The sequence below is a fragment of the Apis mellifera genome, linkage group LG9, assembly GCF_003254395.2.
Source record: "Apis mellifera strain DH4 linkage group LG9, Amel_HAv3.1, whole genome shotgun sequence".
NCBI classification, from domain to species: domain Eukaryota; kingdom Metazoa; phylum Arthropoda; class Insecta; order Hymenoptera; family Apidae; genus Apis; species Apis mellifera.
The window spans coordinates 10891278-10902380 of record NC_037646.1 but is presented as its reverse complement, the minus strand read 5'-3'; the positions used below and the strand labels follow the sequence as shown (position 1 = coordinate 10902380).

Genomic DNA, 11103 nt, shown 5'->3' with positions numbered 1-11103 from the left:
AATTTTTTTACTTCCTATTCTTGTACATAACTTAAAATCAGATTTAAACAATATTCTACATGCAATACTATATAATAATGATGATATAATAATGATATAATGATATTCCTTTTGATATGTAAAATATTTTATTTTATATGTGAAAAATTGAATGGTCAGCGGAAAAGAAAGTATAAAAAAATGGAACAGTCAATGAACATATTGAACGCAAGCATAACTGTAGAATCATAACCGTAAATTAAGTAAAAATAATGTTAAAAATTAAACATATATGACTTAGTCGATTTTTATCTGTATATCGAGGTTGCAAAAGCACTCTCGTTCAAAGGAAAAATAAATGATAAAAAAAATAAAAGAAACATTTATAAATATATATATATTAAAATTGTAACTCTTTTACTATGTTAATTTAATATTTGCACGAGAGTGAATATACATTAATTTTGTGTACATAAAATTAAACTTTTCGCGCCTCGAAAGTATTTAAAAAAACAGATTTAAATTCGACTAATTGCACTATGTCAAATAAATAATCGAGAAAAAATTATGTCGATTTATCTAGTTGTAATTAAATGCATACTTTTATTGTAATTAAACACATACCTGTAATTAATTACCTAAAACACAAAGATAAATTCGATATAACACTTGCGTACACTAAGTCGATTTGAGATAGATCAGGCGTGATATAAGTATATATATATTATATGTATATTATATTGTATATTATATATATACTGTATCGAGATACGAATGTTTTTAAATATTTATAATAAAAAAATAAAGAAATCTATCATATATATTGGTGAATTTATTTCTCATGTCATAAATTAAATGAAATATGTATTGTTAAGTCAAAATGGTGGCAGTTTTAAGAGGCCAACATAACACCCGCTGGTTTTTTGAAATTGTCGAAAAAAAATTGTGATTTATCAAAAACGTGACATTTAAATCACGATTTTGATACGTTCAACATGATAATAAATTATATTATTTGTTTCCTATGTAATATTGTCGCTCATATGTTAGTGTTTAATGGAATTAAAAATCTAACCTCATAATTAAAGCAGTTTATATTTTAATAGTATTCGAAAACAATGCATGAACGATTATTATTTATGTATATTAAGAAGTCTTGGAGTATTCATTAAACGTTATAATATTGCTGCTTATTGAAAATATTATTCAAAAAAGAATATTTTAAGAATTCACAGAAGTTCTAAAAAATTCTGAAAATTTTTAAAAATTGATATCCATGCAAATTCCATTATATATATCAGAAAAATATAAAGACTATGCTAAAAATGATTTCCCAAATGTCACATATTATGACTCTTGCAAACAGCATCATTGGAGTAAGCGTTCTTGCAATGCCATATTGTTTCAAGCAATGTGGCATTGTTTTAGCCATTGTAGTCTTAATATTGAGTAGTATTCTATCCAGGCTTGCTTGTTATTTTCTTATTAAATCAGCTGTGATGTCCAGAAGACGAAATTTTGAACTTTTGGCTTTTCATGCATTTGGTCATATGGGCAAATTCTTGGTAGAATTATTTATTATTGGTTTTCTTGTGGGAACATGTATCGCTTTCTTTGTTGTTATGGGCGATTTAGGACCACAAATCGTGAGAAAAGTGATAGATAAAAATCCAGAGGATATTAGGACTAGTTTATTAGTAGCAACAAGTATTTTCATAGTTTTGCCATTGGGATTACTTAGAAATATTGACAGCCTGACTACTCTTAGTACTGCTACTATCATCTTTTATCTTTGTCTTATATTAAAGGTAATTTGAAATTGATTTTACTTATAAAAATTATAAGAACAATTCAATGGTAATTCATTAAATTTCTTTAATAGATAATAACAGAATCTGTGCAACACATTTTTGCTGGAGATTGGTATGAGCATGTATATTATTGGAAACCTTCTGGTATACTTCAATGTGTACCTATCTTTTCTATGGCTTTATTCTGTCAAACCCAACTTTTTGAAATTTATGAAACAATTCCAAATGTATCTTTAGAAAAAATGAATGAAGTTGTACATGGTGCATTAAATATATGTACTATTGTATATCTTTGCGTTGGTTTCTTTGGTTACATTGCATTTTGTACAGAACCATTTACAGGTATTTATTAAATTTTAAATATATTTTCAATATTTTATTCAATACTAATTAAAAATTATTAAATTTTTTAGGCAATATATTAATGAGTTTTGAGCCTAGTTTATCATCTGAAATGATTAAGATGGGATTTGTATTTTCTATCGCATTTAGTTTTCCCCTAGTCATTTTCCCTTGTCGTGCAAGTCTAAACTCTCTCTTATTTCGTAGGGTTTGTATTGCAATATATAGCAATAATAAAATAATAAATTTAATTATTATATGATTTTTAGGTATATGCTCATGAACCTTGTGTAAATTATTTACCGGAAACAAGATTTAGATGTCTCACTATTATAATTGTAGCTGTTTCTTTGATTACTGGTATTCTAATACCAAATATTGAATTTGTCCTTGGTTTAGTTGGATCTACCATTGGAGTAATGATTTGTTTGATATTTCCTGCAATATTTTTTATATCTATTAGTAGTAAACATACTAATGAAAGATTATTAGCTCAAGTAAGATTATTAAGATTATTATTATTAAATATATACAAATTTTAATTGTTTAATTATTTAATTATAATATTTTCTTTTTAATATATTTTTCTACCTAGATAATCCTATTTATTGGTATCTGTATTATGATTCTAAGTACATATGCAAATTTATATGCATTAGAAGAATCTACTAATACAAAAATATTAACACCAACAAACAAGCCTTCTAATCAAATAAATGGTTTACCATTGAATTTAAACAAAGATGATATTAATGCAAATTTTCCAAATAATCCTAAAATTCTTCCAAATATTAAAGGTATTATAAAATTATTTATTTTCTAGTAATTTTGTATAGATATTTATTATTAATTTAAAAATAAATAATATTTTATAAAATATTCTATTTATGACATATTAATATCATACTAATATTTTATTATTATTAAATAATAAAAATAATTGTATTAATAATTTTTAGAGGAAATGAATAAATTACCAGACTTAAATGTTATTAAGAATTCTTTAAATTTACAAGTAAACGATATACGACAAGAACCGCCGATACCAGTTGAACGTATAATTATCACAGAAAAACCAATGATAGAAACACAAAAATCTGTTGATAATATATTGGTTACTTTTGCTCCAGTCATTAAAAAAAACTTAGACAAATTAAAAGCGATAGATACAAGTTTTGATAAACAATTAAATAATTTAGTAAAAAATGACATAACAACGATAGAATCTGTTATTGAAAACAAAAAAGTAAGCAATTTAATGAAAATAAAAAAAAACTTTATTAGTACAAAAAAACAAGATAATCTTATAAATTTTGATGCAATTAAAAAAGAAGAGTCAGAATTAGCAGCTTATATAGAAGCTGTTAATATGTTACCTGTTGAGAGACATGAGAAACTTAGAAAGACTTCAGAAAAAACACATAAACAAGAAATTGAAAGACAAAAGCAGAAAATTATACAAGCCAAACAGGAGCATAAAAATGATGAAGATAAATCAAAGACTCTTAATGAAAAATCTATTATGATGGAACTAAATAAAAATTCTACAATTATAACTAATAGTTTCAAAAAGGAATCTTTACAAAAAGAAAATACTGATGATAAAATTCTTGATTTAGTTCTTTCAAATAATAATAAAGACTTATATAAAAGAAAAGATATAGATATGAATTATACATTACTTGATAACAAATTAAATAATGAAAAAATTAAAGAAATTAGTTCTAATAATTCAAAAGAATTACGTAAAGGGCCTATTTTGAATGCTTTAACAAAACGAGTATTGCAAAGATCTATTTCTATTAATGATTCTAAATTAAATGATAAAACTGAACCTGATAAAATCATGCATAATAATAAAGATAATTCTAGTGATATGATTCCTAATTCACGAGAAAAAAATGAATATTTCTTACCAATTGCATTAAAAATGCGAAATCAAACAAAAGTAGAGAATACGCTAAATCCAATAGAGCATAAGTCCGATAAAGATGTGCAAATAATTCATAGAGATATTTTAGAAAATCATGAACGTGAAAAACGAGAAATTAATATAGAGATAGAAGAAACTAGTACCAAAGTTACGAGTGATATTTCAAATAAAAAATCTGATAATTTAATAAAAAATTTCATTAAAGATAACGAGAAATGTTGTAAACGAAAAAAAAAATTAGAAAAAAATTTAACGAGCAAATTAAGCGAAAAAATAAGTCAGAACTCATCTAAAAGTAATACAATTGAAATATCATTGATTAAAACTAATGTATATTTGTCAGATCAAAAACTTGAAAATACACTTTCAATAGATTCAAATATTTCTATTAGAGAAGAATATATAAAATTGAAACAAAGGGATTTAAAATTCGTGAATACCGGTGAAGATTATATCTAAACATTTGGAGACCTGATTAGATTTAATGATTCATTAATATAAATGATATACATAAAAATTTAATTTTATAGATGTTAATTAATAACGAGTATTATTTTTTCTTATTATCAAATTGCAAACAGATAAAAAAGATTTTAAATATTGAAAAATATTATCATATTGAATATTATTGTACATATCATTATTCTTCTATGTAATCAATGAATAATTGAAATGATAAATATATTTTTAAATTGAAAATTTTATTTGTATTAATTTTAATATTAATTAAATAAATATTAAATAATGCTAATAGTAGAGATCAAATGTGTTTTATAAATGTATAATAATTCTAAATCTTGTATTATAAAAATAAGTTAAATTAATATTTTAATATTTTACAATTTTTTATTAAAATTATACAACATTAAATTAGTATTTGATAATATTTGGTATTTGAAGAAATAACTGCATGTTTTAGTAAAATTTATAAATAGTTAAAAAATAGATTCGACAAATGAATCTTTAATAGCATAATTTTTCGATAGATTATTTTGAAACTTTTATTTCATTTTTTTTTTTGTTTAAATCTCATTGCTATCAGCAAATATAACAGGTATATTATATTTTTGCGATACCATCGTTTTAAAGATATATATATTGTAAATATAAAGAATATATATATATATATATATATATATATATATATATATTTTTTTCTCAATAGAGATTGAGATACTATTTATATTCTTTTAAAAAAATAATTTTTTTTATTAAAATTAAGATATATTGCAAAGAGAAGCGATGAAAATATATTCGATAGATTTATCATTTATCATTACACGCTAAAAGTATATAAAGAAAGCAAATAAAAAGAAAATAGAAATAGATTAAAAATTTTTAATTTATCATTATTTTCAAATAAAACAAATGAAACACGTATGAAAAGGATAAAGATAAAAAAGAATTAACTATCAGCATTATTTTTAAAATACTTTTAAAAATATTTTTTTCTAGAGACCATTAATCTTCAATTCTTATTTTGTCTTATCTTAAAGAAATATTTTTTGTGCTCAAAAGATGGCACTGTTGATCAATTCTTATTCTATCTCTATCTTTCTTCGATTATTTTTTGATGTTTTATTCATATATTTTTCATTTGTATTTTGAAAATGGCACTGATTTCAATATTTTTACCATATCTTTTACGATATCTTTTCTTATTATTTCTTCTTGTGTATACTTATTCTACAAAATTTATACACTTTAAAAATGATACCTATATTTGATACCGATTAAATCTATTTTTTTTTTTTTATCTAATTCATCGATTAAAAATTTTAACAGAGTTCGTATTATTTTATATGGCAAAAAAATATAAAGATTGTAAACGAAAATTAGCCAGAAAAAATAAGAAATGCTTACGATTTCTGTGATTTTAATAATAAAATGTTTTTATATTTTATTAAATTTTAATAAAATCATTAATGTTTCATTATTGTATAATTGCATAAATATTAATATTTATATAAACAATATATATAAATATATCATTTTAATTTTAAATATATTTATTTTAATATCATTATATTCAAATTTATTTTTATAAATTCAGAAATTGATATATTGTAAAAGAAAATATAAATTTAATTTATAAATAATTTACATGTACATACTATTTATTTGATTAAAGATTTATAATTACAATCCAATATCATATATATAATTTTGGTAATATTTATCAATTTTATCAAAACAATTAATTTTAATTAAAATCTATTAACTTTTATTTTATTTATTTTATTATTATTTTATTTTTTTATTTATGAATTTTTATGATTGAATTGAATATAATTTATTGCATTTAAATTAGAGAAAATATATTAAAAATTCTGATTTTTCAAAATATATGACACAAAATTCCTTTAAATGCTATTTTGTACTTCATCTTCATGCTTCATGATATAATTTTTTGAATATTATCAAGAAATAAAAACTAATTTCCGAAAAAATATTATTTATTTAAAAACATAATTATTAATTAATTATAGAAACAAAATTAATAAAAAATAAAAAAGTAATTAGATAAGTAATTTTGAAAAAACTAACTAATTATTTAATTATTTAAAATATTATTTAAGAAAAAGAGACTAAATATTTAATTAACTAACAAATAAAATAATAAATTAAATAATTAGTGAAATGAATAATGTGTAAAATGTGTAATACAATAATTGGAATAATTGCAATGAATGTAATATACCGTTCTTAATTTTTCAAAATATTGACTTATATCCTTATCTAATTCTATTTTTTTGTTTTCTTTCTGTTCAAATTTAGCACAGATAATGCTTAATCGAATGTTTATATAATATGATAAAAGAGATGATTTTGATATTCTACTGGTTATTATTCGGAAAAACATTACATGAAAAATCTTTATTGAAAATTCTATGAAAAACTGGTTTATCTGATTGTTTTAAAAGTTTTTCAATTTTATTTTAAACGATGGAAATTTTAATAACAGATATTGATGTAAAAGATATAAGATTTCCAACATCATTATTAGCAGACGGAAGTGATGCTATGGTATGTAATTTAATTTTGTTTTTTATGAAATAATTATTATACACAGAAGTTAAATCGAAAATTCATTATTAATGTCTATTGGAAAATGAAAAATATTAAATTACAGCACACTGATCCTGATTATTCTTGTGCATATGTTACCATTAAAACGAACAAAGGAATCGAAGGATATGGATTAACATTTACCTTAGGCAGAGGCACAGAGATTGGTATGTATGTACATCTATTTATAAAATATTCAATTATTATAAAATGAAATTATATTACTAAAAAAAATTCAAATATACAAAAATATCCATAGTTGTACAAGCGTGTAAATCAATGTCTTATTTGGTAAAAGGAGAGAATGCCAATAATATTTTTACAAACTTTGGAATTTTTTGGAGAAAATTAACTAGTGAATCGCAATTAAGATGGGTAATATTAATATAAATAAAGATATGACAAAATTATTTTTATGAAAGATAATATTACATAAATACATAAGTATGGGAAATATTTCATTTTTAAATTAAAGGCAATTAAAATGCAATAGATTGGTCCAGAGAAGGGTGTTATTCATCTCGCAACAGCTGCTATAATAAATGCATTGTGGGATTTATGGGCTAGGATAGAAAAAAAACCAGTCTGGAAGTTACTTACAGATTTGACTCCCGAACAATTAATTTCTACGATTGATTTCAGATATATGCAAGTTTTACGTGTTTTATTGAATGAAGATTATTTTAAAACGAATTGATATATCGAATTAATACATCGAAATAATTATTTTTACAGTACCGATGTTATTACAAAAGAAGAGGCAATAAAATTATTGAAAGATAATCAAAAAGGTAAAGAAGAACGCGAAATGATACTACGAAAAAATGGATATCCGGCTTATACAACACAAGTGGGCTGGCTTGGATACAGCGATAACAAAGTTAAGGAACTTTGTGCTAAATATTTAGCTCTTGGTTTCACATCTTTCAAGGCAAAGGTTGGCCAGAATTTAGCAGACGATATAAGAAGATGTCAACTTATTCGTGAAGTGATAGGATATGAAAATAAATTAATGGTAGATGCTAATCAAATATGGGATATAAATGAAGCAATCGAATGGATGAAACAATTGATCAAATTTAAACCAACTTGGATCGAAGAACCAACGTCTCCGGACGATGTGTTGGGACATGCAAAGATCGCGAATGAATTAAGACCACATGGTATTGGTGTTGCAACAGGTGAAATGTGCGCCAATCGTGTGATGTTTAAGCAACTACTGCAGGCAAGGGCAATTGATTATTGTCAAATCGATTCGGCTAGAATAGGAGGAATCAATGAAATATTATCCGTTTATTTGATGGCAAAAAAACTGAATGGTAACATAGATAAATATAATAACTATTTTGTACATATTCCATCGTTCAATCTCTAAATATTTTATTGAAAAAAAAACACTTTTTCGCATTAGTTCCAGTATGTCCACATGCTGGTGGAGTAGGTTTATGTGAAATGGTGCAACATCTTCAGATGTGGGATTTTATTTGTTTGAATGGATCCACTGAAAATCGTGTGATAGAATATGTCGATCAACAACACGAGCATTTTGAATATCCTATATGTATTCAAAATGCTTGTTACATGCCACCTACAAGTCCGGGATATTCCACCAAATTTACCGAGGATAGTATTAAAAATTATTCATATCCAAATGGAGAAAAATGGAAAAATATGTATAAAAAAGATTCATCAAATCTTATACAAATCATATGATTAAAAAACATACAAAATGTATATATGTATGATTATATATATTAATTAAAATGTATATGATAATGTTTTAATATAAATACATATTTGTAATATATCTCACAAAATAAATTAATTAAAATTTAGTTATTAAGTTATAACAATGCTATTCACAAAGAACACAATTTTACTTTTTACCAAAAAAAATATCACAGTTACTGATCTTGATTTTAAGCTTACCTGATGTAATAAAATTTTAATAGATATTATGGTTGACAAAATTTTATATGATTATATATTATCTTCAAATTGAGACTTCATATAATTACTCTGCAAAATATAATAATAAATATCATAAGATTAATATGAAATATATGCACTTATAAATACAAAATACAATATTATGTATTACTTATTATCTTGAAGTCGAGATTTCACATAATCAGTCTGTAAAATATATAAATAAATACCATTAATTTGAAGTAAATATACTTATAAGATCAAAAAATTCATTATACATACGCTTACAAACCAACATGAACCAGGTTCATACATGTATCTTTTATAAAATTTTATATTGGATATAGGAGAAATAACATGTAAATGTAAATGAGACACTGTATTAAATGGTGGCCAATGAAATCCTGTACGTGTAACTGCACGATCCAAACCTTGTTTTTGTGATATTATATCTATTGCGGCAAGCATTTTATCATCTAAAAGTTATTATTTCTTAAGCAATATACACAAAACATAAAATTAAATTTTTTTCTATTTTGCTAAACTTACAAAGTTCACTATGTTCTGGTTTAAGTTGTTTTGCATTGCGTATATGTTCTTTTGGCAATATTAAATAATGATGTGTTGAAACTGGATGAATGTCTTTAATGCACGTCACATAATTATCCTAAAATAAATTTGTAAATGAAATAATGTAAAAAAATTTATTTATTATTATATAATTACCTATATACTATTTCTTTTATAAGTATCAGAAATAAAATTTTCTGAGTTTCATCTGATGTTATGAGGTTATACATACATTTAATCATGTCATATTGTGTTAATGATTAATTCTTTCATACCTCATATATTTTTTCACTTGGTTCTTTGTTATTAATGATATCGCAAAATATGCAACTTGTTCGAGACCCCATGACGGCAAAATTGTATACAATAAAAAACTAATGATAAACAAATTTTCAGAATATGTTAGGAAAAGTTGACATAATTTTTTTTACTACATGTATAGATATTTAATCATATGAAATATGGAAATATCTTACAACTTATTTATCTTTGTATATATATGTATATATTACACATGTAAATATTATACACATTACAATATATATAATATATATATATTGTAAACATACAAATATATATATATATATATATATATATATATATATATATATATATATATATATAATTATACTTACAATGTAACTGTATATTCCGATATTTTGTGAGAAAGATAAAAGTTACATTAATAAAATTGTGAATAATTATTAAATAGAAGAAAAAACAATAGAAATAATATTTATTATATATTTATTACATTTATATTATTTTGAAATTTTTGATAAAAATTAAATGTTTTTTTTATTTCGAGTTAAACAAAAATAAATATTCGTGTAATTAAAATTTCAAATTATCATTATTGATAATTAGGTTAGATTATAATAATGATAATTATAAAAAATAAATAATAAAGTAATGGACAGTAAATATAAACATTTAGTTTGATATCGCATTACTTTTTAATTTAAAATATATAAACTGTACATATATTTTTTTATAAGTAGCATATATTTATATGTTTTTATATAATAAATGTGAGCATGACAAATTATTAATGAATGTAACACATCGTGTGGCAGTTTAGTCGAACAGGAAAAGTATCTTTGTCTTCAGATTAAATTTCCGGAAACTCGATATATCTTCCTCTTAATTCACGTTTCTTTTCCGCATGTCTAAGAAAATCCGAAAATACTTTTTATATTCAATATTTTCTATTCAGTTCTTAAAGTTTCATAAAATTTCATAAAATATAAAGGGAGAGAGAGAAAAAACAATAGAAAATATATGTACGATATTTCTGAAAATAAATTCTAGAAGAGATGTAGCAGAATAATTTAATCGTACAATGATTTGAAAAATTCAAATCAATCAGATGTTTGTGTTTATTTTTAGTTTATACGAATGAGCAGAAAGATTTTTAAAATCTTTTCCTTATTTTTATCCATGATATCTTTTCTTTCCTCAATTTTCTGT

At 22.6% G+C, this 11103-nt stretch overlaps 4 protein-coding genes across 5 annotated transcripts in view; 3 read left to right on the top strand and 1 right to left on the bottom strand.

Annotated features, from left to right (window-relative positions):
• The window catches only part of LOC411503 (histone deacetylase Rpd3), a 4840-nt gene extending 4249 nt beyond the window's left edge, over window positions 1–591 (top strand). Inside the window, exon 9 of the mRNA XM_394976.7 lies at window positions 1–591. This exon is cut by the window's left edge and continues 982 nt beyond it. The gene's annotated coding sequence lies outside the window, so the exon portion shown is untranslated.
• A 242-nt stretch (window positions 592–833) lies between these two features.
• Window positions 834–4582, top strand: LOC552798 (putative sodium-coupled neutral amino acid transporter 10). Of its 2 annotated transcripts, XM_006567470.3 has the most exons (7): window positions 834–1355; window positions 1615–1787; window positions 1862–2132; window positions 2204–2340; window positions 2402–2629; window positions 2728–2929; window positions 3092–4582. In XM_006567470.3, exons 1-7 carry the CDS (start codon window positions 1256–1258, stop codon window positions 4522–4524), a joined length of 2544 nt encoding a protein of 847 aa, XP_006567533.1. In that variant the 5' UTR covers window positions 834–1255; the 3' UTR covers window positions 4525–4582. The 2 variants fall into 2 exon arrangements, with proteins under 2 accessions (XP_006567533.1, XP_003251042.1); XM_003250994.4 differs by having other exon boundaries at window positions 834–1787.
• A 2283-nt stretch (window positions 4583–6865) lies between these two features.
• On the top strand, window positions 6866–8939 carry LOC411307 (mitochondrial enolase superfamily member 1). Its single transcript, XM_394781.7, has 6 exons — window positions 6866–7092; window positions 7199–7301; window positions 7394–7509; window positions 7628–7782; window positions 7870–8453; window positions 8546–8939. The coding sequence occupies exons 1-6, from the start codon at window positions 7012–7014 to the stop codon at window positions 8845–8847; spliced, it is 1341 nt and encodes a 446-aa protein (XP_394781.4). The 5' UTR covers window positions 6866–7011; the 3' UTR covers window positions 8848–8939.
• Window positions 8940–8992: 53 nt separating this feature from the next.
• Window positions 8993–10082, bottom strand: LOC552803 (histidine triad nucleotide-binding protein 3). Its single transcript, XM_625178.6, has 5 exons — window positions 9909–10082; window positions 9613–9730; window positions 9346–9539; window positions 9236–9270; window positions 8993–9153 (listed from the first exon to the last, which is right to left on the bottom strand). Exons 1-5 carry the CDS (start codon window positions 9978–9980, stop codon window positions 9141–9143), a joined length of 432 nt encoding a protein of 143 aa, XP_625181.4. The 5' UTR covers window positions 9981–10082; the 3' UTR covers window positions 8993–9140.
• Between the last annotated feature and the right edge of the window lie 1021 nt (window positions 10083–11103).

Excerpts from the sequence above, each read along its gene's own strand:
- LOC552798 (XM_003250994.4), top strand. The coding sequence starts at position 1,296 with ATGCTAAAAATGATTTCCCAAATGTCACATATTATGACTCTTGCAAAC. Across the intron at positions 1,788-1,861 it reads ATCTTTGTCTTATATTAAAG|ATAATAACAGAATCTGTGCA; the intron begins GTAATTTGAAAT and ends TTTCTTTAATAG. Across the intron at positions 2,133-2,203 it reads TTGTACAGAACCATTTACAG|GCAATATATTAATGAGTTTT; the intron begins GTATTTATTAAA and ends TAAATTTTTTAG.
- LOC411307 (XM_394781.7), top strand. The coding sequence starts at position 7,012 with ATGGAAATTTTAATAACAGATATTGATGTAAAAGATATAAGATTTCCA. Across the intron at positions 7,510-7,627 it reads GTGAATCGCAATTAAGATGG|ATTGGTCCAGAGAAGGGTGT; the intron begins GTAATATTAATA and ends AAAATGCAATAG. Across the intron at positions 7,783-7,869 it reads ACGATTGATTTCAGATATAT|TACCGATGTTATTACAAAAG; the intron begins GCAAGTTTTACG and ends TTATTTTTACAG.
- LOC552803 (XM_625178.6), bottom strand. The coding sequence starts at position 9,980 with ATGGGGTCTCGAACAAGTTGCATATTTTGCGATATCATTAATAACAAA. Across the intron at positions 9,731-9,908 it reads CAAGTGAAAAAATATATGAG|GATAATTATGTGACGTGCAT; the intron begins GTATGAAAGAAT and ends AATTTATTTTAG. Across the intron at positions 9,540-9,612 it reads ACCAGAACATAGTGAACTTT|ATGATAAAATGCTTGCCGCA; the intron begins GTAAGTTTAGCA and ends AATAACTTTTAG.